The 26,236-nt window shown below is 41.8% G+C and overlaps 2 protein-coding genes across 2 annotated transcripts; one reads left to right on the top strand and one right to left on the bottom strand.

The window, feature by feature from the left end:
* The first annotated feature begins 721 nt into the window (after positions 1–721).
* srpk1a (SRSF protein kinase 1a) lies at positions 722–14,472 on the top strand. Its single transcript, XM_071919869.2, has 16 exons — positions 722–780; positions 1,452–1,506; positions 4,488–4,609; positions 4,699–4,807; positions 4,957–5,044; positions 5,647–5,734; positions 6,240–6,346; positions 7,516–7,681; positions 7,767–7,792; positions 7,937–8,165; positions 8,361–8,738; positions 8,941–9,041; positions 9,441–9,548; positions 9,761–9,830; positions 12,610–12,702; positions 13,037–14,472. Exons 1-16 carry the CDS (start codon positions 768–770, stop codon positions 13,219–13,221), a joined length of 1,938 nt encoding a protein of 645 aa, XP_071775970.2. The 5' UTR covers positions 722–767; the 3' UTR covers positions 13,222–14,472.
* Positions 14,473–15,759: 1,287 nt separating this feature from the next.
* lhfpl5b (LHFPL tetraspan subfamily member 5b) lies at positions 15,760–17,686 on the bottom strand. Its single transcript, XM_071919865.2, has 2 exons — positions 17,275–17,686; positions 15,760–16,007 (listed from the first exon to the last, which is right to left on the bottom strand). The coding sequence occupies exons 1-2, from the start codon at positions 17,684–17,686 to the stop codon at positions 15,760–15,762; spliced, it is 660 nt and encodes a 219-aa protein (XP_071775966.1).
* Positions 17,687–26,236: the final 8,550 nt, after the last annotated feature.

Raw genomic sequence — 26,236 nt, 5'->3', positions numbered from 1 at the left:
CCACAATGAAAGCTGTGCACTGGTGCAGCAATACAATAATGTATTCTAAGTTGGTTCAGATCTAAGTGAGGCGGACCCAGACAAATTTATATTGTATAAAAAAAATCTGGTACTGGTCCTAGATACTTCTGTGAAAATAGTATTTAGTCCAAGAATGAGTCACTTTGCTTTCACAGTCTTGGGTACATTGTGAATTCAGTCTGTGGACATTTTAAGTATAAGCATCTGACAGCTTGCCTGTGATGATCCCAGCTCCAATTATTGACTTTGAATGCAATTCAATTTTATGTAGGCTGTTGAATTATTGGCATTACGCCCAGAAGGCTTTCACTTAGTTATATTGTCAAAGTTGAGCGTTACGTGGAGATGTCCTAAGGGGTGCAAACCATTTCATTGCCTCAGCCACATCCAGGTAGACCCTTTGTTTTGAACAGTGACATTGTACAACTGCCTGGCAGGTTAATGGTTGAACACAAAATTAAGTCTGAGCATCATCATAAAAGTAACAAAAGTTAAAATAGTAGTTGATAGTCTTATAATTATAACACATTTAATACATCTTTATAACAGTTATCAAGGTATTCACTTCTGCTGTCATGTAGCTTTAGTCAGTCTAGTTAAGAAGTGAATTCATAAGACAAGGCTTCACGTCCAGGTACATACATCAAGGTAGGGAAGCTCCCTTTGAGGAAAACGAATCAATGCGCATGCGTGGAACATTCGATCACTGCTAGTGTAGCTAACCGCTAGCTACGAATCCAGCCAACATGGAAAGAAAAGGTAATCTTTACGAAGACATACAATACACACATCAAGTAACGTTAGCCTGTATGTTTGTTGAGACTATAGTTGATATAATATGTTTCTCTGCAGTTATTTTTTTTAAGTTTAGTTGTGCTGCACGCTTTCAGATGGTGGAGGAATTGAACACGTCTGTCACGCAGTGTAGAACTGAAGCAAGCTACGTTAGCTATCTCAACATTAGCTTTAGCTTCAATGAAACATGTCAGGATTAGCTAGCTAGATTTAGCTTCCTAGCTGCTTCAATTTCATATGCCGCATAAAACGCTGACAACATTAACCAGCTATTATTATATTTGCTGACTAGCTAGCCAGCTGAGTGCCTGTAATACTTTGCGACGCACTAAAATGTTAAGCCTTTAGAAAGGTTACCCTAGGTAGATAGCTTAGCTATCTAACGTACATGGCTACCAATATCAAACTGCCTCTTCCTGGCAGACCGATAGTCCCTTTAATAATTAACATTTTCATGTTGGTAGTTGCAAACACACGATAATTCAGTGCATAACAATAGTGTTTATGTGCCATAGGTATGCTAATTAAATGCATTGCTCCGGACAGTTTCAGACTTTTTTTTCATTGAATGTCTGCTGGACAACAAACAGCAACCAACTAATGATAAAATAATTTGCCACTTTTTTCTTTGACAGTTTTGGCACTCCAAGCGAGAAAGAAGAGGGCGAAAGCAAAGAAATCCAGCAAAAAGTGAGTTTTTATCTCAGCTCAAGGTCGTGCTCTGTAATGTTGTACACTAAACATTTAAATTGGCATGCATTTTGTTTGAATGGCTGGATACTGCAGTCTTTCAGAGCTGGTCGCTCCTGGCAGTCTGACACACACGTGTTGTCTGCACGGTCCAGACAGACACTGGTGTCGAAATGCACATGAGGTCCTTGCTTGCAGTCGGACGTTGTTTTGGTCCGTGCATCAATTTTTCAGTGCTAACGATGAGAAAGAGGGAAGAAGATTAGCATTCCCGTTCGGTTTCCATACCTTTTCATTTGCATGGCATTGTAATGAGGGCATTAGTACATTTTGTTTTAAAAAGCAAATTGGTTTGAACAATTGTTATTCTTCTATTCAGCTGTATGCTATTTTTGTAAGCTTTGCATATAGAATGTGCAGCATGTGCAGCCTGAAATAAACTACCTGAAGGCTATATCCTAGTGTGAAAATAGTTTAGTAATGATTGCATTCTGATAATGTAAAAGTAAAGTCTGAAAATAGTCACAACGGTTCCCCCAATTGATCCATAATACTGATTGTTTGGTTTACCTAACAATCTACTAATCATGCCATTACAGGCATCCTCCAGAGCGTTGCATAACACCCTGTGCTATATTTAAAACAAGAGAATGATGAAGCCCACATCAGCCCACCGAAGCATGGCATTTCAATGAAAACAACAGCGCCATTGCAGATAAACTTACCTCCTGACACTGTTATCGTCATCACCTAAACCCACATGCCCATTAGGAATTAGCTTCATATAATATCCAATAAGTTAAATGTGTTGAATCAATAGCTTTGCATGCCACAGCCATCCTTGCATGTTGAGCACTGTATTTATAGAAGGGCATGAAGGCTTTCATGTCGTCTTAAACACGACTTTGAGTGGAGGGGTAATAGTTCTGTATCATTTGTCAGATGTCATTTTAATGCAGTCCTCTCAAGCAAAAGCTCTTTTAACAGAGTCCTAAATTAACTTTTGTATTTGGGTGTACAGATGCTCCCAAACATAAAGTGAGGAGCACCAGCAAAAACAGGAACACCCACCAAAATGTGCGGACCTGCACCAGTGTTTTTTATCTTGAAGGATGTGACTAACTAAATTTGTTATTGGCCCCACACTTAAATTATGGCATTCCTTGAGTTTATCCTTGTTTTCATGCTTCAGTAGCCACTGAAGAACTGTGACTAAGTATGGGCATCGATAGGATTTATTATTAATTCCAAGTCTGAATCCTCTTAACAAATGTCTCATTTATTACAAGATTTTAAATTCTGGTAAGGCAATTATAGCCTAATGCATTTCAGATGAAAAAGCCAGCAAAAAAATAAACGTTCCAAAATGCAAAATTCAATTAGATTAATTCAATAATTAATTAGAGCAGATACGGCACACATTCTGTCAGTGTGCACATACCTCGCAGTAAAACCTCTTCTCTGTCTGACTCAAATAATTAACGTGTCAGGCATGAATAAGTACAGATTATGTACAGTCATACAGCACATTTTTGGCGATGGCATAGTATACACCTACTTGTTTAGCGGATTGTTTGAATGTGATCTCAGCTCCCTGGCTCCCTAGTTGATCAACTGTCTTAATCTCTACTTCTTGGCTTGCTAGGTAACGTTAACAACTGAACACAGCTTATAGGATATTAGCCTACATATATACATAGACACACTGCTTATGCAACAATGTGATCTATTATAAAATACCAGAATGTGTTCATCATAGCACATGACAGATGTGTATCATAAAGATTTTGCAATTATATCATAGTGCCATACATCATTGTATGGAAGCAGTCCATGTAAACTACTCAGTGGTGCGTACTCCCGTCTTGTGATGCCATCTAAATTTCTTTGTATATGAGAAAAGGTTTCTGCGAGTTGTGTAAAAAATCACAGCAAAGATGTGAAGAGTTACTATTGAAGTTACATTTTCACAACATTACAGCTTACTTTCTTTTATGGATTGGATACTGCTCAATAAAGAACAGAAATGATTTGTTGACACTGATCAGGCAAAAGCCAGATCTTGACAAAATTTGTAAGCACTCAGGTGTAGAGGAGTGAAGCGTCTCACCCTGACTGGCTGACCTGAACTTGGCTCTCGAAGACCATGACACTGTGCCACGGTCAGAAGGCTTGCAGTGCTACAATGCATAATGAAGGCTGCAAATCCACTTGACTTTTAGGCAGCCTCTAGTTTGATGTAATGAAATGTGTATTCATCCTGTCACTCCGGCATCGACTGTCTTATCCAATCTTGATGTAATTGTTAAATGCTGTAATGGTGCTGCTTACATGGCTACCAGTGAAAGGACGCCTCAGGAGGTTTGGGTAATGTTAATTTAAGTAAAGCTTACATTTGATTGTTTCGACCAGGACAGATAATTACAAAGTGTTTTTCATTGCTTGCACTGAAGACACACAAAGACACATATTGGCGGTTGTACCAGCGCTCACAAATTTAATTTCCAGGTTGCACAATTCAATTTTACGCCCTGTGACAGTGCAAGAAAAAAGGCCTGGCGTCTGGCTGACTTAGCTTTCCAGTGGCAATAAAGGCAGAAAAAAATAATACTGATATTGCTGCCATGTTTTTCAGCCAATCACAATCAGGGCAGCTGGCGTTGTTTTGTTTTGTACTCAGCACAGTTGGCCGAGATGCATTGAGCAGGATTTGGGTGTGGTAAAGGTATGGGGTGGAGGCAATCAGAGTTGACTGTTTGCCAGCTGTGGGGAAGAGTTAGAAAATTGCTCTTCCACCGTGAAACATCTGTTGAGTAGGACCTCTTGAAAGGAATTCATTTACATAATGAAAATGACAGACAATATTATGATGTGCTGTGATGGTTAATACTCAGAGGACCAGAGAGTCAGGAGAGCATATGTGATGGACTCTATTCCCAGTAAAGCCTTGGATTATTGTTATGCATGTGTTTGTCCCACAGGCAGACGACCCATCCCAGAGCTCAGCAGCAGCCGCAGCCAGAAGCCTCGCCCCAGGAACCTGAGGAGGAGATCCTTGGCTCTGATGATGAGGAGCAGGAGGACCCCAACGACTACTGCAAGGGTGAGCCTCCTGTCCCACTGACTGTCTTTGCCCTGGTTGATCCTTCTGCTGTTTTGTTTAGTCAAAGTGTATCCCTCCTCCTCCTCTAGGCGGCTATCACCATGTGAAAATAGGAGACCTTTTCAACGGAAAATACCATGTGATTCGGAAACTAGGCTGGGGGCATTTCTCCACCGTGTGGCTGGCCTGGGACATCCAGTACGAACACTTTACTGCACATTTCTTACTGCACTCTCTTTTTATGAGGCCTGAAGTTGGAGTTAGATAGCAACTGATTCTGCAACTGTTGTGGTGTGACCTTGTGCAGTGCTTCCTGTTTGTGAACGTTGCTGGTTCTGTGATTGCAGGGTGAAGAGGTTTGTTGCTATGAAGGTGGTGAAGAGCGCAGAGCACTACACAGAGACAGCCGTGGATGAGATCAAACTCCTTAGATCTGTGAGTTGCTGAGTTCATTAATTTATTGTACATTGCAGTTTGATTATAATAATAACTTTATTTATATAGCACTTTTCTTAACAATTGTTACAAAGTGCTTAGACAAAGTAAAATGGATCATGTAAAGAATAAAACAATAAAATAAAAACAAGAATATAAACACAAAAGAATATATGACATAAGTACTCACATATGAACATCAAGAAACATGATAACATAAAGAGACAATAATACAACACAATAAAATGTATAAATAAAATAATAAAATAAAAAGAATAAAAGTCAGTTAAAAGCAAATAAATACACAGGATTTTTCCTTGATGACATTAGTGCAGAGACACATTAATAACATAGTTTTGCAGTACATGCTGACACACATGGTACAAGGACAACAGGACCACACATACAGTGCAAGACATTACAGACTATAAATATAACTACATGCATACATTCAGCATTCAATATTCTATAACTGTGTGTGTTCAAGCAGCGTTACATGGTTGTAGCTACAGAGGGAAGTGTGGCCAATTGGTCCAGCCTACCATGAGGAAGTGTAAATCCACATTTGTTTTGATTGTATTGTTCCTCCTGTTTTTGCCTAGGTAAGAAACTCAGACCCCGATGATCCCAACAGGGAGATGGTGGTCCAGCTGCTAGATGACTTCAAGATCTCTGGTGTCAATGGAACTCGTATCCTTTACAGCCTAATATCTTTAATGTTTCCTGATTTTTTTTCTGACTCAGATTTTGATCTATTGTTTTTATTTCCCACTGGACGAACCGGAGCCTATTAATCCCCTGAAAAAATAGTTTGTCAGGTAAAGGATTATTCTTTCCCTTGGTGTCAAGTTTAGCTGGAAGGCAGCAGGCTTGTAACATTGTAAACAACAGGTGATGGCTGCACTGAATGGGGCCTCATGTATCACAAACAGACCCCCACCTATCACTAAACATGGTTGAGGGAGATGCCCCAAAAACCCTAGGGATAGCTGCAATTTGACACTCCCTAAGAACACTCTAGTGTTGGCACTCCTATGACATACCTTCTTTCAGGGCCTCAAACAATCTTGGGAAATTGTTTTGGCCTAATTTACAAAGTTTAGAGAACGACACCACTAACAAGCTCCTAATGGATTCTCATTCTGGCTTCACTTGCATTTCTGTCTGTTGTCATCTTGACTGCTGCGTCTGTCAGATGTGTGCATGGTGTTTGAGGTGCTGGGACATCACCTGTTAAAGTGGATCATCAAGTCTAACTACCAAGGCCTGCCTCTGCCTTGTGTTAAGAGCATCATAAGACAGGTAACGTGACACCCGAGGATTCACACTTTTGTTTTGCACTCCTCCCCCAATACCCGTCAAGGTTCTGTCACCGACAAATGTCTTTTGGTCTTCCTGTATAGAGGACCAATTCTGACAAATCAATCAATGCACATAGAAAAGGGCAAATAAATGAATGAATACATTGATAAATCAATATAAGTATGAATGAATTAATAAATAACTAAATAAAGAAACAAATGAATTTATTCCTAACTGGAAAGGAAAATATTTTCTATTCACAAATACGAAGTAAATATATTTTTCATTCATATATTTATTTACTCATATATTGTCACATTTCGATTTATTTTCCCATCAGCATATGCTAATAAGGGGAATTGGTGTGCATGGTATAAGATTCAAGAGTAGTAATCAACCTAACACTGTCGGTGAAGATTCGGCCACTTACGGACACTTTTGGAGGATTGTGTCCTGCAGCCACATGGAGAAAATGGCAGCAGAGAGGCGATCAATTTCCCAGCTGCTCCATGAGGCAGCAGACCACATGTTGCTGCAGCTAACAACACAAATTCTCAGCCAGTAACTCCATGTGAAAAAGCAAATAATCAGGCAAGGCATTACTTCAGGCTTCATTTGCCAGAAGTCTCTAGCTATCATTTGACTGTACCGAGTCATCATTTGTACCTGTGCTTGTTGAGTCAGGTACAACCCACAAGGGTTTGGTTGACGCACCGTCATACATATTCAACGTAAATAAATCTAACTGCAGCAATAAAACGCACAATTCATGCATTAAAAACAAAAAAGAAAAATTGACATTGAAGTATTTATTGCTCACTTTCTTTATGCATTTATCTAATTCATTTATTTTCTCTTTGTGCTTTTATTTATTGATTCATTCATTTATTTTCCCTTTTCTGTAGGCATTGATTAATTAATTGATTGATAGATGTGGCAGACTTGGTCCTCTATATTCCTAAACATTAGCAGACCTTTATGAAACGGATAGGACTGGTCCTCATATCTGATTGGCCTAGTCACGCTTGAAGCCATTTTAAAATAACCAATAAATGTGTACCTGTGAGCACTTTCTTTTTTCTTTAAATACAATGATGTGTTTCCAACGTTTTAAAAGTATTGAAGTAAACCCGTAACAGTTACTAATTTTCCATGTTTGCATTTCCCAGGTTCTCCAAGGCCTGGATTACCTGCACACAAAGTGTCAGATCATTCACACAGACATCAAGCCGGAGAATATCCTGATGAGCGTCGACGAGCCGTATATCAGGAGGCTGGCAGCAGAGGCCACAGAGTGGCAGAAGGCTGGGGCGCCTCCTCCCTCCGGATCAGCAAGTATGGGCTACACATACACATTTATATGTACATTTATGAGCACAGTTTGATGATACTTTGTACTCACTTGATACTCTCATTTCAGTAAGCACAGCGCCTGCACCAAAACAAGTAAGTTACAACCCTTTCATTATTTATTTTTTGTGTAGGATATCAGCCTCCCAAATTTTTAGTAAAACACACATGTATAGCAGTCCCACAAATATGCAACTTGGAATCTGAGCCTTCCTCTGTTTGCTGTCCTCCTCTTCACAGGCAGTAAAAATGTCCAAGAACAAGAAGAAGAAATTAAAAAAGAAGCAGAAACGTCAGGCGGAGCTGCTGGAAAAATGCATCATGGACCTGGAGGAGATGGAAAAGGTTCCAGAGACACGAGAGGACGAGGAAGAGGATGAGGAGGAGGACCCACAGTCTCCCAAGGCACGAGCCTGCGCCCCCCTCAGACAGGTGTCTCTTCTGGACATAGGAAATGAGGAAACAGCAGGTGAGTAGCCAGCATCACAGAGGAGGAATATGTGCTTCCTGTGTTTTTAATCCTATTGGTTAAACTTCCGTTGTAGCCATAATACAGTACTTAAATCTCTGGAATGAGTAATTTGAGCAGAATTATGCCCTCTCCTGTCCATTTTTGGATAGCAGTGTAAATGCAGATCCTCTTTTTTTGAATGTGTGAATGCAGACCTGATGAGGGCAGGACCAGAGGGGCTGTCAGAGGTCAACTGTAACGGCCTCTCCCATGTGGAGGTGGAGGAGAGGCAGGCCCAGTGGAGGGACGAAGACCAACACAATGGCAACACAGAGCCCACAGAGGAATGCGGCACTCAGGAGGAGCAGCACAGCGAGTCCCCTCTTCACCCCATCTGTAACGGCGTGGACTCTGCCGAGCTCGAGGAGCTGGACACTGAGACTGAAGGCAGAGGAGCGTACAGCAGTGGGGTGACTGAGAGACGACCTCCTGGTGGGCTGGAGGAGGGAGAGCTGGAGCACAGCAGGTGTCAGGAGGAGATAGAGGAGCAGCCTGACTGTCAATATGAAACCCAGGAGGCCCTGAGAAACGGTCAGTCGCCCACCAGCATTACATCTGCTAACTCTGGACAGGTTTTGTGCTTGTTGTTTGCTCTGGCTGGGGCTGCCTTGGAGGTTTTGTAATAGCTGAGCCATGTGAACTTTGAAATATTGATTGTAAGATCGAGTCCTCTTTTAGCAGATGTTCAGGCTGTGCTTATCTCTCTCTCTCTCTCCCGGCTCTGATGATGTAGGTAAGCAAGCAGCGGGAGCCCTGCTAGTCAACCCCCTTGAACCAGTCAATGCAGACAAGATCAAGGTCAAGATTGCAGACTTGGGAAATGCCTGCTGGGTGGTGAGTAGTCTGCTAATGACCTGAGGGATTTCCTGATTAAGGCCGAAGCCTTCCAGCTAGGGACACATCCAATGTCTTCTACCTACCTCAATATGAATACTCTGACCTTCCAGCTCTTTGTTTGATTATTGTTTGTTTGATTATTGATATATTATTAGTAATGTTATGGTAGAAATGGTAGCACACAGTTATCATTGCCCTCAATCTACCTCTATGGAGAAAATAGAGCCTGCACACTGGAAATGGAGCCTACACACTCCCTTTCACAGTTGATAGTAATGCATTCCTACACCTTGGGAACAGGGTCTGTGGGCTCTGTTACTTATACATGTTTTTGGATTCTGCCCAGTGCCTGTTATTTAGGGTTGGGATTTTTTTCCCTCTATCTCCCTCTCTCAGCACAAGCACTTTACAGAAGACATCCAGACACGGCAGTACCGATCCTTAGAGGTGCTTATCGGCGCTGGATACAGCACACCAGCCGATATATGGAGCACAGCCTGCATGGTGAGATTGTGCTGACGATCGACTATTTGCATCATATCAGAATGTGAAAAAAAATCGTACGCCAATAATATCCTAAACTTAAATGACATGGAGGTGGTGATGGGAGAGCTCATTATGTATTCAGTTGTGATAGATATTGGTCCCCCCACACACACTGCGGTGTCTGTATCCGGTGATTATGTTGTCTCTGTTTATCTCTGCTGTCTCCTCAGGCCTTTGAGCTGGCCACGGGGGACTACTTATTTGAACCACATTCTGGCGAAGATTATTCCAGGGATGAAGGTATTGCTGGACTTCCTGTTCCTGCCCATTCTATATTTTATCCAATTGTAATTGTGTAGAATTAGTTCTTTGTGTTATAGCCTATTCAGTAGTCTTTTTAAAATACAAAGTACACAGATAAGAATTGTGCTGCGTTTGTGGCCACTTTTAACTGTAATGCCTACTGTGAAAAGCTCCATGAATATTGATTTTTCCTTTACATTGGCCCTCATTGTTGTTTTAATTGTCATTATGAATAACTTAAATATCCATGCAGCTAGTAAGAGTTTCACAGTAGGCATGGCAATTTATGTATCTGACTACACATTACTGTGCAGTCTTGCACAGCGTGCTTCCCTTAGTTTAATTTTTTCAGTGTTTAACACTTAAATGAGGTACTCCATTACAGTGATTTCAAATGGTTTCCAGTTTACAATGTTTACGAAACAAGAAATTTAGCTCTAAGGAAACAGAATTCAATCATGTGATGTTGAGTACCAGCATTCCTGTGTCTATTTCCCCTCTAACATGGGGCCACATTTCTGGCACCACTGAAGATGGGCCCATCTCCCCACTCCCTTACTCATCTTCCTCCATCTCTTCCTCACTCACTTTTCACCTTTCCTCCTCCTCCTCCTCCTTGTTATGGTTTATTTATGTTAACTTTGCCCGGCTGCTTAGCTTGAGGTTTCTGTACTGATGTGCTGAGATTTAGTCTTCAGTTTCTTCAGCTTTTTCACTTGCAGTACATGAACCCTTCACCTCTTCGCTTAACATTATACCACTGCTTTCTCTGTAGCATGAATTAATTGGCTTGATTGGATTTTTCACTCATCTCTTACCCTGCCCCACTTAATCTGCTGTATGAGTTTGTTTTAGTTTATATGGCTTTGATGGTTGTGCCTTAAACCTTACTCATTTATTTCCATCTTACATTTTCCATCTTTTTGGTTTATGTTGTAAGAAACTGTGTGGCCCATCTCTGTTCAGAAGACTGTAATAGCCTTTGTCTTCTGATACGTGTGCTTCATGTCATACTAGGCTATCATTCTCCATTTGTCCTAATACGTTGTTCCACATGACTCTCTTTTTCCATCTCTCTCCTGCCCCCTCTATTTGCTATCTCATCTGTTCGCTGTTGTCTTCTCTCCAATCTGTTCCCCTACGACTGTTTCTTTCCCCTCCCTTTCCCTCTTGCTTTTCTCTCCTCTCTCCTCTCTCTCCTCCTCTGATGTGCCTCATTTCCAGACCACCTTGCTCTCGTAATTGAGTTGCTTGGCAAAATCCCGCGCCATTATGCTCTGAGTGGGAAATTCTCACAGGAATACTTCACCAAGAGAGGTATGCCACCCTGTGTCTGTGGCCTGCCGTGGGAGCAGTGGGAGGGAGGGAGAGGCAGAGAGGGAGAGGGTCCCTGACAGCACTTTCGGACACATTAAGGTTGTTGGTGTGTGCAGGCTGATGGACACATTGCATAATAAACACAGACCAATAAATGTCAGCTACTGCAAACAGCGCCATCAGACGTTAATTTAAGTGTCAGTAATTCTGCCAAACATTACCTGACAGACGTACGTAGCTGCTCAGATGTAACTGGAGGACTTGACTAAAAATAATGATAATAATGTGAAACTGTGTTGATCCCTGTAGGGGAAATTCTCGTTTGATCTGTTCCCCTCCATAGGGAGGTCAGAGTGTAAGGTCAGCTACAGCAGCACTTGTAGGGTTTCAGTGTGTTTACTCAAGGACACTTCAGCCGGGCGGCCAACATGAGAGCTTGAACCTGGATCGTCTGTGTGAAGAAGGTCTCCCTACTCGCTACAACACCCCACTGCCACTGATTATGGCCTTGATAACATAACCTTTGTGATGATTTTTGTGCTTTGATTGGGATTTTTTGATATAATGAACAATTCTTGTATGATGAAATGGCCGAGACTACACCCAATGGCCGAGACATGTATGTTTATTAACCACTCTAAGATGCTTCTCGTTAAATGTATAGATTTAGTATAAACAGAAGGAAATGAATAAGTAATCATCTTGAATTCAATACATTAATTCATAAAAGAACCTTTACTTAGAGATGTTATGAATTTGATATTTTTTACGAGTAGGAGATAACATGAAACACTGCTTTGGTAGCAAACATGATGTGAGCGACTTAAATCTTCTGCTTCAAGACTGGATTGAAGTATATGAACAGACCCATCACCAGTAGACTCACTGATCTCATATTTACAGTCAATCTGCCGATCCTAATCAATTGTAGGGTCAGGCAATGGGAGAATTTTGCTGGTGTCCCACCCAAAGGGTTATTGGGTGTTTCGGAGGCATCAGCCCTTTTAGGTTAAGGTTTCTTAAGCTGTGGACTGAGACTCAAATTGGGTCGCAAACCTGTTGCTTTTGGTCCCCATTAGAGCAGAAGGTTGTATTAATGAGCCTGACTCCCATGGCAACACTGACAATATTGATTCTGGATCCTGGGCTGGAAAACGTTTAAGAACCTATTGGTTTAGATGAATGCTGGGAGCATAAAACTCCTTATAATGTCTGGTGGCAGTGTGTGTTAGCCTGATTTCCTCGGTCTGCACATCCAAACTCCACAACAAACTGTCTGTGTCTGTGTGCTGTCAACCTGACCCCTCTTCTCCTCGGCCCTCCACCCACACACCCAGAGTGGGCCAGTGACTGGGACACTGTCTGATGAATCTGTTGTTTGTCTTGTCTGCCCCCCCTCACCTCTCCCCTCCCCTCCCCTCCCCATTGCAACCGTCTGCTGGGCGGCTCTGCTGCGTAGACCATATAGCGTTGATCATTGAGCTGCTGGGGACTGTCCCACGCAAACTCATAGTGGCGGGCAAATATTCCAAGGACTTTTTCACCAAGAAAGGTAAAAAAAAAAAAGTGTCCGTGTCAAGATCATCACTTGCTTCTCTTTGATATAATGAAAGCTTTCTGTCTGTCCTTCGTAGGATCCAGCCCTACTTCATAACAATGCCTTTGCACTTTAATCATAAAGTATTTTCACACATCTGTTAAAATTCAAAGAATGTCATGCTTGTGCTGCCTAGATATTTCGACACATTTATATTATGTACACGTGTGATGCTTGCATAGACTAACTTGCTGTCCAGAGTGCCCTAGCACATTGAGAAGTATCACTGTGGGTGAAGGTTTGTGGTGTTGCATGGCTGTGTGATGTAGCGCTGTCTGGCTGTCTGCAGGTGATCTGAAGCACATCACCAAGCTGAAGCCCTGGGGCCTGCTGGAGGTGCTGGTCGACAAGTACGAGTGGCCCAGCGAAGAAGCCGACTGCTTCACTGACTTTCTGCTTCCCATGCTGGAGCTCGTCCCCGAGAAGAGAGCCACGGCGGCAGAGTGCCTGCGCCACCCGTGGCTCGCCCTCTAGTGGAGCCCTCTAGTGGAGCCCTCTAGTGGAGCCCTCCAAACATTGCACCTCCCTTCCCTCCCTCTCTCTCCAGAGACTGCAACAGATCACTTTCCAGTTTGGGCATATCGGATGAATATTTATTTCTCTTTTTGTTTCATTGTTTTGGATTTCTTACGTTGTTCTTGTTATTGAGGTAATGCTTCTATGTATGTTTGCTTTGTATTTGTTGGTTCCTCTCTTCCCTTGTGCTGATGACGTCAGGAATCCAGTGGGTTGTATTACTTTGTGGTCATGTTGGCTCAAACTGCTGTGCTCCGTTCACCCACCCAATTAAGCAAACCTGTTATTGTAATGCTAGTGACTCATCCTTGTTTGGTTTCACTCCTGCACTAAAACCCAAACAAATCAAGGATATGTAGCCTTTATTGGTCAGTTTTGTCCCCAAGAAAACTTGGTATCCACTTTTTCTCTTACAATTTCATTAGTGCTGTGTTCTTTTTTTTTATGATATGTTTTATCTTATATTACACATGTAAGGCATACATTTTGTATTTGTACAGTAGTATTAGAAAGTTGCACACTGGGCTGACATATTTACACTGACTGTAGTAATGTACACAGCATTTCTCCAGACAGAATCATTTGTTTTAGTTTATTTTTGAGACATCCACTGTCTGATAATGTAGGTCATATGTAGCCATATTAAAATCCATTTTCACCTGGTATTTAGTGTGGTCAATCAATTGTAATAAAGGAGATCTTTCATTCTCATGGGAGGCTGGTATTCTCATACACTTATTACAATTCAGGAATATAATGTTTGGGAAGGTTTCAACAAGATGACATGTTAAGAAGCCCGATTTTAAAGGAAAAAAAAGTGAAAATAAACTGTATATACCTGTACCAAAGAGTTTGCCTTTATGTATATTACAGTTGTGTACAGTTTTTAACAAATCTTACTATGTCTTAGCTAAAATTATTTAGCAGGGTAGTTGTGTTTTAATAAAACATTTGGAAGAAGTGTTCAAACTCATTTGTATGTATGGCCAACTGTTCAATAATGTCACTATTTTTTCCATAGAAATGGTGAGATCTGATGTTACATAATGGTGTACCAAATTTATCATATCAAATTAATCTATGTATCTATTTAGGCCCGCGTTCTGTTAAATATACGCAATTTGCATTATTGTCAGATTCAAGAGCATATAGACTTGTGTGAGATGTCAATTTACAGAACTTTGTACAACACACCATACAATAAAACAGATGTTCATACTACATGGAATGACCGTGTCTAGCTTTTTTCTCTCAGAGTTGTTAAGTTTATTAGCTGTCAGACAGGAAATACATAATTCAAAGTTGTGCAATAGATACTTGTCAGGTTTATGAAGCAATCAATGATTACAAAAGCACAGTCAGCATGTCACTACAAGTTTGAAAACATGAAAGTGGGAAATGAAAGTGAACAGTTTGGCCTAAACGGTGTCATGACATTTCAGAATAAATGTCTTATTTATTTATTTAATTTATTTATTTAACAGGGACAATGCACATTAATCAGCCGGAGGGTAAATGCTCCAGTCATTTTCAACTGTAGGCCAGGTGTTAACAGCCAGAGACTGTGGTTAAAAACACTACAAACAGACAATTTTCTGACTTTTGAATATCACAGTGGCCATGTTCCCAAGCTTGAACCCCCATTAAAGTAAATCTGTATCTCATCCTGGTCTTGAAGGTCCATGTTGGTCAAGATTTGTCTGTAAAAGAGGAAAACACTGATGAGCTAAACTTAATAAGCACAAGACATTGGTGCTTTGCATTAGCTCCATTGGTCTGAACTCAGCAGTAGTCATTGGCCCCCAAACTAACACTTCACAACACCCAAACTTCCATAATGCCATGTGTAATGGTCAAGGGTGGAAGTAACTAATTACATTTACTCACATTACTTTTTATGGATGGATGTGATTTATTTACATAAATCACACCCATTACAGAGTGCACATTTTGTGGCTCTCCATAAGCAACAGAGACTGCACCAATGTAAATTGACAAATTGTGAAGCCCTTTGCAGTGAACATCAGTCAGCAAAGAAGAGAAGAGTAACCTGGCTTTACTTTGTGCACTTTATTTTGGAATGTCCAATTTGTCTAATTAAACGAACCTAGTTTGAACTCTGTCCTGTCATCCTTTTAGAATTGCATGGAAAAGATCACATCCAACAACTTTCTGTTTTCTAAAAAGTAGCTCAGTGACTCTTACTCTTACATTTTAAATTAGCTACTTTTTACTTTTACTGAAGTAGATTTTTACACCAGTACTTTTACTTCTACTGAAGTAAAACATCAGCAAAGTAACAATATTTATACTTGAGTAGGACATTCTAGTACTCTTTACACCCCTGGTAATAGTGTTCAAACCCCTGAAACTGCATGTGGTAACTCAGCTATCAATCAAGCTCAAGGAAAACTCTCCTCTGATCAAGGGAGATACCTGGGCTCTTGCATGTTGCAGGGAAGATGACTCCCCCACCTCCATCTTTACCTTTTTGCCCTAACCCTCACCTGCTCCCTCCACCTCAAAGTCATCAGGTAGCAGCTTGTCCTGTCGGTTGCCGAGGGTGAAGGCGAGAAACGCCAGGAGCAGGGCGTCCAGGACGCTGATGATGGCCAGGATGTAGGCCCAGCGCACCGTGCAGTTCCCCAGGCTGTACTTGTCTGTCCTCTGGCCGCACATCCTCTTCACCTCCGGGGAGTCCCAGCCATCCGGGTAGATCAAACATCCCATCACTATCAACACAGCTGCGGGAGAAGGACACAGAAATGACAGAGGCGTCCAACAGTTGCCCCTTGTGTGCACTTACTTTGATAAATAATTATGAGGGAGACGGCCTCGGCCCCAAGTGCAGGCTGACGCTCGGTGTTTCTCTTTAAAGTGCCACAGGCCTGATCTATGTTATGGCGCGGCGGAGGGAAGGATGCTCAGTGGGACTGTTTGCGTGATACACTGTTATGAAAGTTCTTAAATGTTAAATGCTTTGCGTCTGCTAAAGTTGCCTCTGGGTGTTACCATGGCTACAAACCTTCATACATTTGAATCTTGATTTTGTTGCTACAAGCATTTCAGGGAGTTGCCATATTTGCATAGGCCTAAAAATCATATATGTTTCAGGTTTCCTCTGCCCTCAGTTATCAGCCTTGTCAGCTAACAATACAGCACCTAACACCTGATCGTGTTGCAGGTAACCAATCTGCCATCGGAGGTGTCAGAGTCTGGGCTGAAACTGGATCCCAGTTGGCTTCCACACTGCAGAGCAACACATCCACTGGACACACACCACGCCTGAAACCAGAGAGGTGAAGGGCGGCTCATCATGACAAGATGAATTTATCACCTCATCCCTACTCACCGGACAGTTCACAACAGAAGCACATGCCCCATACTTGAGACCTGCTGCTTCATGCCAGAGACTCATGTAGGCCTTTTGATATAAGGCGATAAACTGTTAATGAGTGTGTGTGTGTGTGTGTGAGTGAGAGAGAGAGAGAGAGAGAGTATTGTGTGTGTGGGTGTGATTGGTTATGTTGTAGCCTAATTGTATGTTTTTAACTGTATATGCCACTCTCTTTTGTATTGTCTTTTATGTCTACCTGCCCATGGACTACAGATGGAAGCCAGCTAAGTCTGGTTCACTTCGCATTATTTTTGAGACTTAAGTTTTGTTGTGCAACATCCCAATCCAAATAAACGTAATAAATAAAATTTAAAAAAGTCAAAAAAAGTTTTGACATATTTAGTTGAATTTGTATAGTTTCATAAAAAAAATTAGACAATCAGTTCTCTTACAAAATGATATATATTAAAACAAATTATGGCACTTTTTAGAGGATGGTAGGTAACTTAAGCCCTTAGGCTGAGGTCATGTTTTTCTCCCCTCAAAAAATCTATGTATGTGCATAGGCTATACTGAACAGATCTTTTTCACTGTTTCATGTATGCAATCTTATCCGTTTGGCAGCCTTTGCACTGAACACACTTCATAGATTTGGATACTACACTCTCCCTTACCTGAGGCCAGCTGCATCCAACCACAAATTTTGTACACGTTCCCCGCGTTGCAGAAGAAGAACAGACTGAAGCAGACCATGGTGCCCACGATCAGCAGCATGGCGGTCCCGACAAAGAACATGGCAGTCTGGAAGGCTCCGGACGGGATGGAGCCGAAGTCCAGCACGCTGCCTTTACAGATCAGCTCCGAGGTCAGCGCGTTGCCGATGCAGTAGCGGAACAGGCCGAAGTATCCGGCCTGCGGGGTGTTGACGCTGTCCCCGATCCAGTAGGGCTGTATGAAGACCGTGATGATGATTATGGTGAAGCAGATCGTGAAGATGGCCCACATGACGCCGATGGCTCGAGAGTTTCTCACATAGTTGGTGTGGTAGATTTTGGCAGCCTCCTGGGCCGGCAACAGGTTATCCATCTTTGATGAAAGTGCGGGAAGTCAAAGTTTGTAAGGGACTTCAGCTCCCAGAGAACTCGACACTATCCAGAGTTTAACTTTTTCTTACAATTACTCTGTCTTCAGTAAATCTGTAAAAATATTTAGTAAGCGGCTGCTAAACTCAGACACACACACACACACGTGTTGCCGCTCTGGCTGCTTTGCTTTAAAGACCTCTGTAGTGTTTCAGCACCCTGGACAGCACCCTCACCCCTCTCTCTCATGACGTTGCTCTGACGTCAGAGCTTGAGGCCGGCCTGACGGACCACAAAATCACCACACAGGCTTAACTACTCTATGTAATAATAATACTAATACTAATAATAGTAATAATAAATAACAATAATAATTGCTAAAAGTATTTTTTAGCAAATGTACATCACAGTTAAGGCAAACAAAAAACACGTGGAAAAAGAGCACAACTATATTTACTAATTACATATCATTACATAATATCCAGAGAAATCTGAAACATATTGTGTAATTAAGTGTATTTGATGAAGGTCATCTGGGATTAATCAAACAGCAAAGTAACACAATGGAGACAGAAAATGCCGCTGAAGGTGTCATGGAATGAATTATTCAGGGTAAGAAGATAAGGGAGGGGAGAGACCTTGTTTGATGCACCTACATGATAATCCATTCACAGTCATTCACCACAACTCCTATACACACACACACACACACACACACACACACACACACAAACACACACACACACAAACACACACACACACACATGTTGAGGTAATTTGCAAATAACAGACCAGGGTTGGCATTTCACCTTTCATCTCAAAGAAACCTTTTTTCCATCACTGTCACTGAACTGACTCCAAAACAGAAAAAGACGGAAGCATTCCTCAAGAAAAAAAATGTCTTTAAAACTCTGTTACTCTTTATGATCCCTAATTATTGGAATTCATATTAAATGTCTGTGTTCACCAAAACTAAACAGCCTGCTGTATTAGACCATCTGTTTACACTATTTGTCTTATTCAGACTGAATCTCTGCTCTGCAGCAGATGTGTCCCTATACCAACTAAATAAAAAGTTGACATTCAAGAAGTCTTATTTCAGACGACCTAACATACTGTAGTATAATGAGGCCTGTAAGTATTAGGCAATTAAAAAAACGCGTTTTCAACTTTTGGGTCATTATCTTCATTCCATTGCTGTGTTGCATTATTCATTGCATAGCTGGCTGTTATAATTTGGCACAAGGTTTCTTTAATTCACATATTTTGAAAGGTCACAATGTGATATGTGTTGGCAAGAGCTTATTAAAACCCATGGGGTTCCTCCTGACAGTTTGCTGAGGTTTTTGGCTGATGCACAGGATGCTTAAGATAAAGGTTTGCTGATATTAACTTAAGTTTGAGTTATATTGTTCCAGCTGAATCCTCTGATTCAACCACTGCTTATCTGGGAACTTTCTACCAGTGACAAGAACATAACAAGGACACTATTTCCATAAAAAATGCTAATTTCCTATGGATGGATTATGGTTTTGGATTGGTGTTGTTGAGGGTGTTGGGAGTGGAAGTTGAATTGCGTCGTACACAACACACATGCTGAGCAACGGTCTAATCTGAGTCTGTGGTAGCATAGAAATGATACAGATGACTGAAAAACTTAAAGCACATCTACAGGGTCTAAATTTGTGATTTAGGCTGATCAGATGATCAGGGTGTATTTTTACATAACAAATTTGCCTAGTGTAGCTTTAATAACATTATACTTTTCCTTTAAATTACAACAACACATATGGTTTCACTCTTTGTGCTTCTCGGAGGGAACTCATCTTTATTCTTCCTCTCCATCATGCTATATTCAGTTTGGGATGACACCCACGGACCGAGGCGGGCGGGGGCAGCCCACAGAGCATGCAGCCATCTGTGCCCTTCACCCTCGGGTCAGTGTGTCTAACAAGCAGCCTGAGGGCTTCCTGCAGGAGACTGGGCCATGTGTAGAGCAAAGCATGAAGGGACACCTGGTTTTAATGCTGCCCCAGGACGTCCCTGATGGCTCCCTGCAGCTCAGGGGGGACGGCGGGCTTTGGCAGCGGAGCGAGGTGCCAGTGTGGCTGGAGGGGCGGAGCAGAGAGAGAGAGGGGAACACCGGCTTTACCTGGAAGACTGACAGCAGAGGGAGAAGAGAGGAGAGAGGAGATGTCACAGGTCAGGCAGCAGCTCTTACAGCCCGATGAAAAACCAGTGTGTGACGGGGGGAACTGCTTGTGAATGCTGCTGTAATGAGGGCCGGTCACAGATACGTGTCGGCTGACAGCTTATTCGCCGCTGGAGCCTCTGGCTGAGTGACTTGTCAAGATCGACTCGCACTCATCAGGCCTGCGATTCAGCAGATCCCTGTTCACCAACAGCTTGAAGAGGAGAGCTATCACAAGCATCTTGACAGAAACAGACAAGGCTGGAGACAAACTGAGGATCAAGTTTTCACACTTTGATAATCCTGAAATAAAAAAGCCAATAAGAGCACACCACACACACAAACAAACACACACAAACATAATAGATATCTCTTCCACTGCCAGCAGAACTAACTCAACCCTTCATTTGTTTCCTCTTTATATGGCCTTGTTACAGGTTTTTATTATAATATATCTATATCCAAGGCCAGTAGTAATATGAGGGTGAAAGTCCAATCCAAAACCCAAGTCTGTTATATTATGAGACTCATGTGTGGTAAATAATGAGATTAATCCATGGCCATCTGTTGTTGACCCACAGCAGTGCTGCACTATAGCTTCCAAATTAATGCAAAAGATGAAACATAATGCCTATCTCTCCAGTTCATTAAGATTTGATGCATTGGATTTATCACAGATGTTAACAGATGGTGGACAATAAAACCTTTTAGAACCCCTTTGATTTTCACAACCTCTTTTTTCCATCACACAAACGATCTAACATGAGCAGAAGGATAAAGGTGTTCAACTGTCTTACCAGTTTATGGTCACTTATACACTTGATTACATATTGAAGAGCACAGAAACCCCCTGGCTCTAAACACTGCCTGATGATCCTGAAGTGATGTAGCTACGGCTTTGACTTGGGAAGATCCCAATAGGGCCCTCTATTGAATATAAATTACAGGTGCAATGTGATACCATTGGTATCCACATGGCCTGGATCATGTGGATAGGCCATGGTCGAGAAGATTGGTAGTTTCTTTCTCATCCATCGGCCTTCCACTCCTCCCGCCAACTGCCATTGTGAGAAGTAGCTAGATAGGAGTTGAGTTGAAACATCTTCTCAGGGCAGAAAGTGTTATGATTGGTTCAATCAGGTGACCAATTAAAAAAGAGAGGAGGCGGGCCAATTTGAAACATCAAGCGGGACCGTGACGGGCAGAGCTGGCATTGCCAAGACAGACGTAAGTTAGCTAACACAAATGTTTTTTTATTTGTAGGTATTTCATTGACAGTTTATTAACTTTCCTGTTAAATAGAAAGAGACAAGTGCTCAGGCACAGTTGCTGCTATGTAAACAACTAACTACTAGCTAACAACATGTTAGCTAGTAGTTACTAACGTTAGCTGGTATGGTCACGGCCATAGAGATCAGTTAGACATAGCCAGCTATATATTCTTTGGTCACGGCTTGTGTGCTAGCTAACTTTAGCTGGCTACATAGCATAGTTAGTTTTATTTAACTTGTTTTAGGCAGAAATAAACACCTACACATGCCTACACATCCCTCGATGTGTAGGCATCTACCTATCTGCCCCGAGCACAGTAGACGCATGTCTGTTCTGGGGGCAGATTTATTTACAGTAGGTTATAAGACTCATGTCTGTTCTGGGGGCAGATTTATTTACAGTAGGTTATAAGACTCATGTCTGTTTTGGGGGCAGATTTATTTACAGTAGGTTATAAGACTCATGTCTGTTTTGGGGGCAGATTTATTTACAGTAGCTAACATACCTCTGTCTTTGACAATGACAATTTGACAGGACTCTGCCCGTCATGGTCCTGCTCAACGTTTCAGATTGGTCGCATGATTGAACCAATCATAACAGTTTCTGCCCTGAGAAGATATTTCAATAAGCAAAACTCCTATCTGCTTGTGGGAAACTGAAAGCTTTAGTTCTAGTTGCTCTGGAGGAACAGCGCCCTCTTTATGTTTTGTGTAGTAAAGCAATCCAGCAGATTTCCAACTAAATGTCTCATTTGTTTACGGTATTTATACTAATGTCTCAGAATGAACGCGGTAATAATTTATTGATGTTAGAATGGAACATGTAGCACCTTCAAGTAACTTATTGCATTATTAACAAGTTTACCATAAGGTAATAATTCCTATGGTAGTAACAGGCCTATTCCAAGTCAAAAAACCTGGGGCCAAGTGTAGATTTGGGCTCCTTACCCCAGATGAATGAGTTTCAAGCATAATTGATAGCTTAGTCTGTCTTGTCATGCTCATACCTTGGGGAGCCAAGTTTGTTTATCCCTTTGTTCAATAATTTCTGTGCCTGAGTGCTGTTCATCGAGGCTGTTAAAAAGATATGGCAGTTTATTTTACTGTGTAGCAAATGCACAAGCTTGAGGCAAGCAGAAAGAGAAAGACAAAACTGAAGTGGGGCACAGATAGAGTAATAGACCAAACCCAGAGGGACGGATGGATGGTGCTGCTTCTTACCTTTGAGATGGCATTGAATAGGCTGGTAACAAGGTAAATTGCTCCTGTTCCAACAAGGCCTAATATACAGTGTGGCAAATGGCAGAAAGACATAACCCAACATGCTCTCTAAATCTTTAACTCTAACTGTGAATGTATTCCAGTGATAACACATTGTGTTTTCAAAAGAATACAGTATGTGAAGTTACATAATAAGTAATGCAGCTGTATCTTGTTTTTGTTCCTACAGTATATCCTCTGGAACATACAGTATATGCCCAGCAAAATCTGTGTGAATTTAACTCTGATACTGGAAAAATCAACATTATGACAGCGTTTGTATGAGTCCACACCCATCAGAGTTAATTTGACACATATAGATAGCATACACACTCCAGTCAACAACTCTCCAATCAACACTTGTCAACTCCAAATAACTGTCACAAAAAAAAAAATCAACACGTATTAACACTGGGGAATTTGCTGTGTTTGATCAAAGCAAGGCTATGCAGGTTTTCCATTAGATTGGACACACTGTATATATACAGTATATACATGCTTGATATGCACCGGCAGTTAAAGAACTACAGTATACCTGGGTAGGACGCCCACAAGTTTTCATAGAGCAGAGCTAAATGTAGCAGATCGTCATTGGTACAGGAATTAATGCTTATGAATGGATTCGGTCACAAGTCATTAAACTTCCCCTGGCCCATAGTAAATGGGCGAGTTCTACTTCCTTGGTTCATCATATTTCTCTCTATAATCCAATATGAGGTGTGTGAGCTGTTGTAAAATGGCCTCTGGCAGTTCTAATAACCTTGGCAGCTTTATTACATTTATGGCCAACTTTCATCAAATGAGCGACGCTTATTCCTTGATATGATTAAGGTTTGGTGGTGAGACGGAGAAGAGAGTGTATCATAATATTTTATAGAAAGCTGACAGATATTCTATCATCATCATATCTTCTTAAAGCATTGCTGTGTTATTGCGTAATGGCGTATCACTCATCTTTCTTCTCATCGTAATGTCTGGCTGTCATTTTAAAAGATGGCATCTTCCAACATTCGATTCCTACAGAACCAGCAGTTCTCACGTCTCTCTGTGTACCTCAGTAGATTTAGATGCCAGTGGCGATTATAGACTAAGAGACACTTCATCCGCTAATCAACAATCCTTTAAACCCGGTAGTCCCTGCAACTGTTTTCCTTTGTGATTTTCTCAGAGGAAGGTGTTGCCTATTGATGGTGGTTTGAGCAGAATGATAAGATTTAGTTAGTCCTGTCCACTTGGCATTCAGTTTAATGAACCAGTCCAATCAGTATGCAGGAGGGCTGTTGCAGGGGGCGAACTGTCCTCGAGCATATTCTCTAGCATCCCTTCATTTCTCCTGTTTTAACCTCACCAGGGCTGTGAATACTGTAATAGGGCCGAATCCCTCTAAACACCCCCTTGTGTCACTCTAATAATCTTGAACTTCGGCTGTATTTTTGGCTGTGTTTATCTGCAGTGATATGTTTGATGATAACAAGCCCTGTGATTTTAGTAAAGTGTTACAATGGTTGTTGCAGCAGTCATAAGGTCTGCCAGGCGAGCAGACACTGGCATCCAGACTTTCTGCTCTTCTCAGAGCATCAGCCTCTGCTTGTGAAAACACCCAAACCCTATCATCTCCTCCGTGATGCCTGACCCTACACCACTGTTGTCTCCCCTTCATTACGGCATCACAGCTTCAAAGCTGCTTGTCCGGCCGGCTCTGAGACCAATTTTCTTTCATCCCGTCTCTGTCAGAATCTGCGTGGCTCGGCAGCAGAAAGCAGGAGCCGATCCAGACATCAGGCAGGCGCATCTCGTTATTTCAGACCCAGAAAAGAGCACAATGAGCTTTCACCCCCTCAGCCGCTCAGCACCACAGTGTGTGGGGTAACGGAGGCATCAGCTATGGTACATTGTGGAATGAAGTTTGGTGTTACACACTAATGAGAGTTTTTCCACAATGGACTGTTTGCTTTTGTGCAAAACAGAATAAATGAGAATGCATCACATGCCTCAAAGTGCTTCTCTGCATGTGTGAGGACTCCTTCTGTTATTGGCCAAGATTGTCCAAGAGGGGGCAGTATGCCATTAAGTGTATTGAGTGTATTGAGTGCATTGAGCCAACTTATTAGAGTGTATACACAGAGGGTGAATTAAGAGTGTACTCCTCACATGCTTCACTCAAACAAACAGCAGGCAAGGCACAGACTGTCTTCACTGTTCATACAAATGTATTTACATACTGTGTTTACACATGATCTCTTGTAATAGACAGATATATTTAGAAATCAATATTGAATATATTTTTTCGAGAGAGTCCTGTAAGTTTTTTTTTTTTTTTTCTGAGCAGTGTATGCGTATGTTATGGAAAGCTTTTGATGTTGATAAGGACCCCAGTGTATTTTATGTAAATCCTTTGTGGTGTGATGTGCTTTGAAGAGAACTGGCTTCCGAATCCCCCTAAGTACATGCATGAATATACAAAGTCTTCAATCGCATTGATTTTCATATTTAAACACCTACTTTAGGAGTCTCTCACTCCCTCCCTCTCTCTCTCTCTCTCTCTCTCTCTCTCTCTCTCTCTCTGCTTTTCTTTCTCCTTTGGACTTGTGAATGTGTTTATTTCCTGGACATCTTGCAGAGGCACCTCTTTGTTTCTGAGGAAGATTCTGGGAATGAAGCCCAGTGTGTGTGTGTGTGTGTGTGTGTGTGCATGATATTGAGTGCGAGATGTGGTCATCATTCAGCCCTCCTGACAGACTGAATCCGTATGAAAACACCCCCTCCGCCCCTCCCAACACAGCTGCTATTGGTCAGGCGATACCAGCTTCTTCTCGGAGCTCACACACTGCATGGGATATCAGGTGTGTGTTCAGCCATGCAAGGGCATGCGTGAGAAGGGAGCGATATTCATCATGGTAGTGAATCTCATAATTATTCTATTCCTATCTAACCTTCCTTGGTATACTCTGTGGCATACAAAGACCTGAGGCTCTGAACTTTGATTGGAGTATTCTCCCTTGTACGCTATCAGAGGCCTTCAAATGATAAAAAAAACAACAAACATATGATTTCAATCATGATGGGCGCTGCCCTTTTGAAATGTCATCATCATCAATATGACTGTCAAGTGCCCTATGTACACGAGTAGGTGAGGGCAGCAACTGCATAGCAAACTTAATGTGTGCTCTAACACTATTCCTGTTTGTACTCATTTAGTTTCCAATATGATTCCTTTGTCATGGCCCGTGGGTAACCAACCGTTCACTATTAGATTGTCATTGCGGAAATGTGTGTGTGTGTGTGTGTGTGTGTGTGTGTGTGTGTGTGTGTGTGTGTGTGTGTGTGAGTGTGAGCGTGTGTGTGTGTGTGTATGTGAAGCTCTGACAGTTATATAACCTTGTAGAAGAAGTGATAGGAAGTAGGATTTTTCCCCTGACAGTGAAATTGAGGAGGCAAAACTGCGAGAACTGTGGGGAAATTCTGCTGTTAATTGGATTGTGAAGGATTTTTTTTTACTGGAGACTCAGCCCACTCTGCATATCACTCTTGTTCACACCTAGGATTGTAAAAGGGTGTTGGTTTACTAACGTGTTCTTTAGGGTTTTTCTCTCTCTGTCTCTCTCCCTCACACACATACATACACACACACACACACACACACACACACACAATTTAAATTTCAGATAGTACACAAACACAAACACGATGCATCAAACACTGATGAAACAATGATTGATGATGATGCCAGTTCATGTAAACCCACTGTGAACCAGGATGGGGGTGGTCTGGTCAAGCTTCAAAAGAAGCTGCAGGGCGTACGAGCAAATTCCTCTTTCAGCTGAGCAAACAT

The sequence above is a fragment of the Centroberyx gerrardi genome, chromosome 14 (assembly GCF_048128805.1).
Source record: "Centroberyx gerrardi isolate f3 chromosome 14, fCenGer3.hap1.cur.20231027, whole genome shotgun sequence".
Taxonomy (NCBI): Eukaryota; Metazoa; Chordata; class Actinopteri; order Beryciformes; family Berycidae; genus Centroberyx; species Centroberyx gerrardi.
Note: the sequence above shows the minus strand (reverse complement) of the source record. Positions and strands in the feature narration are given on the sequence as shown.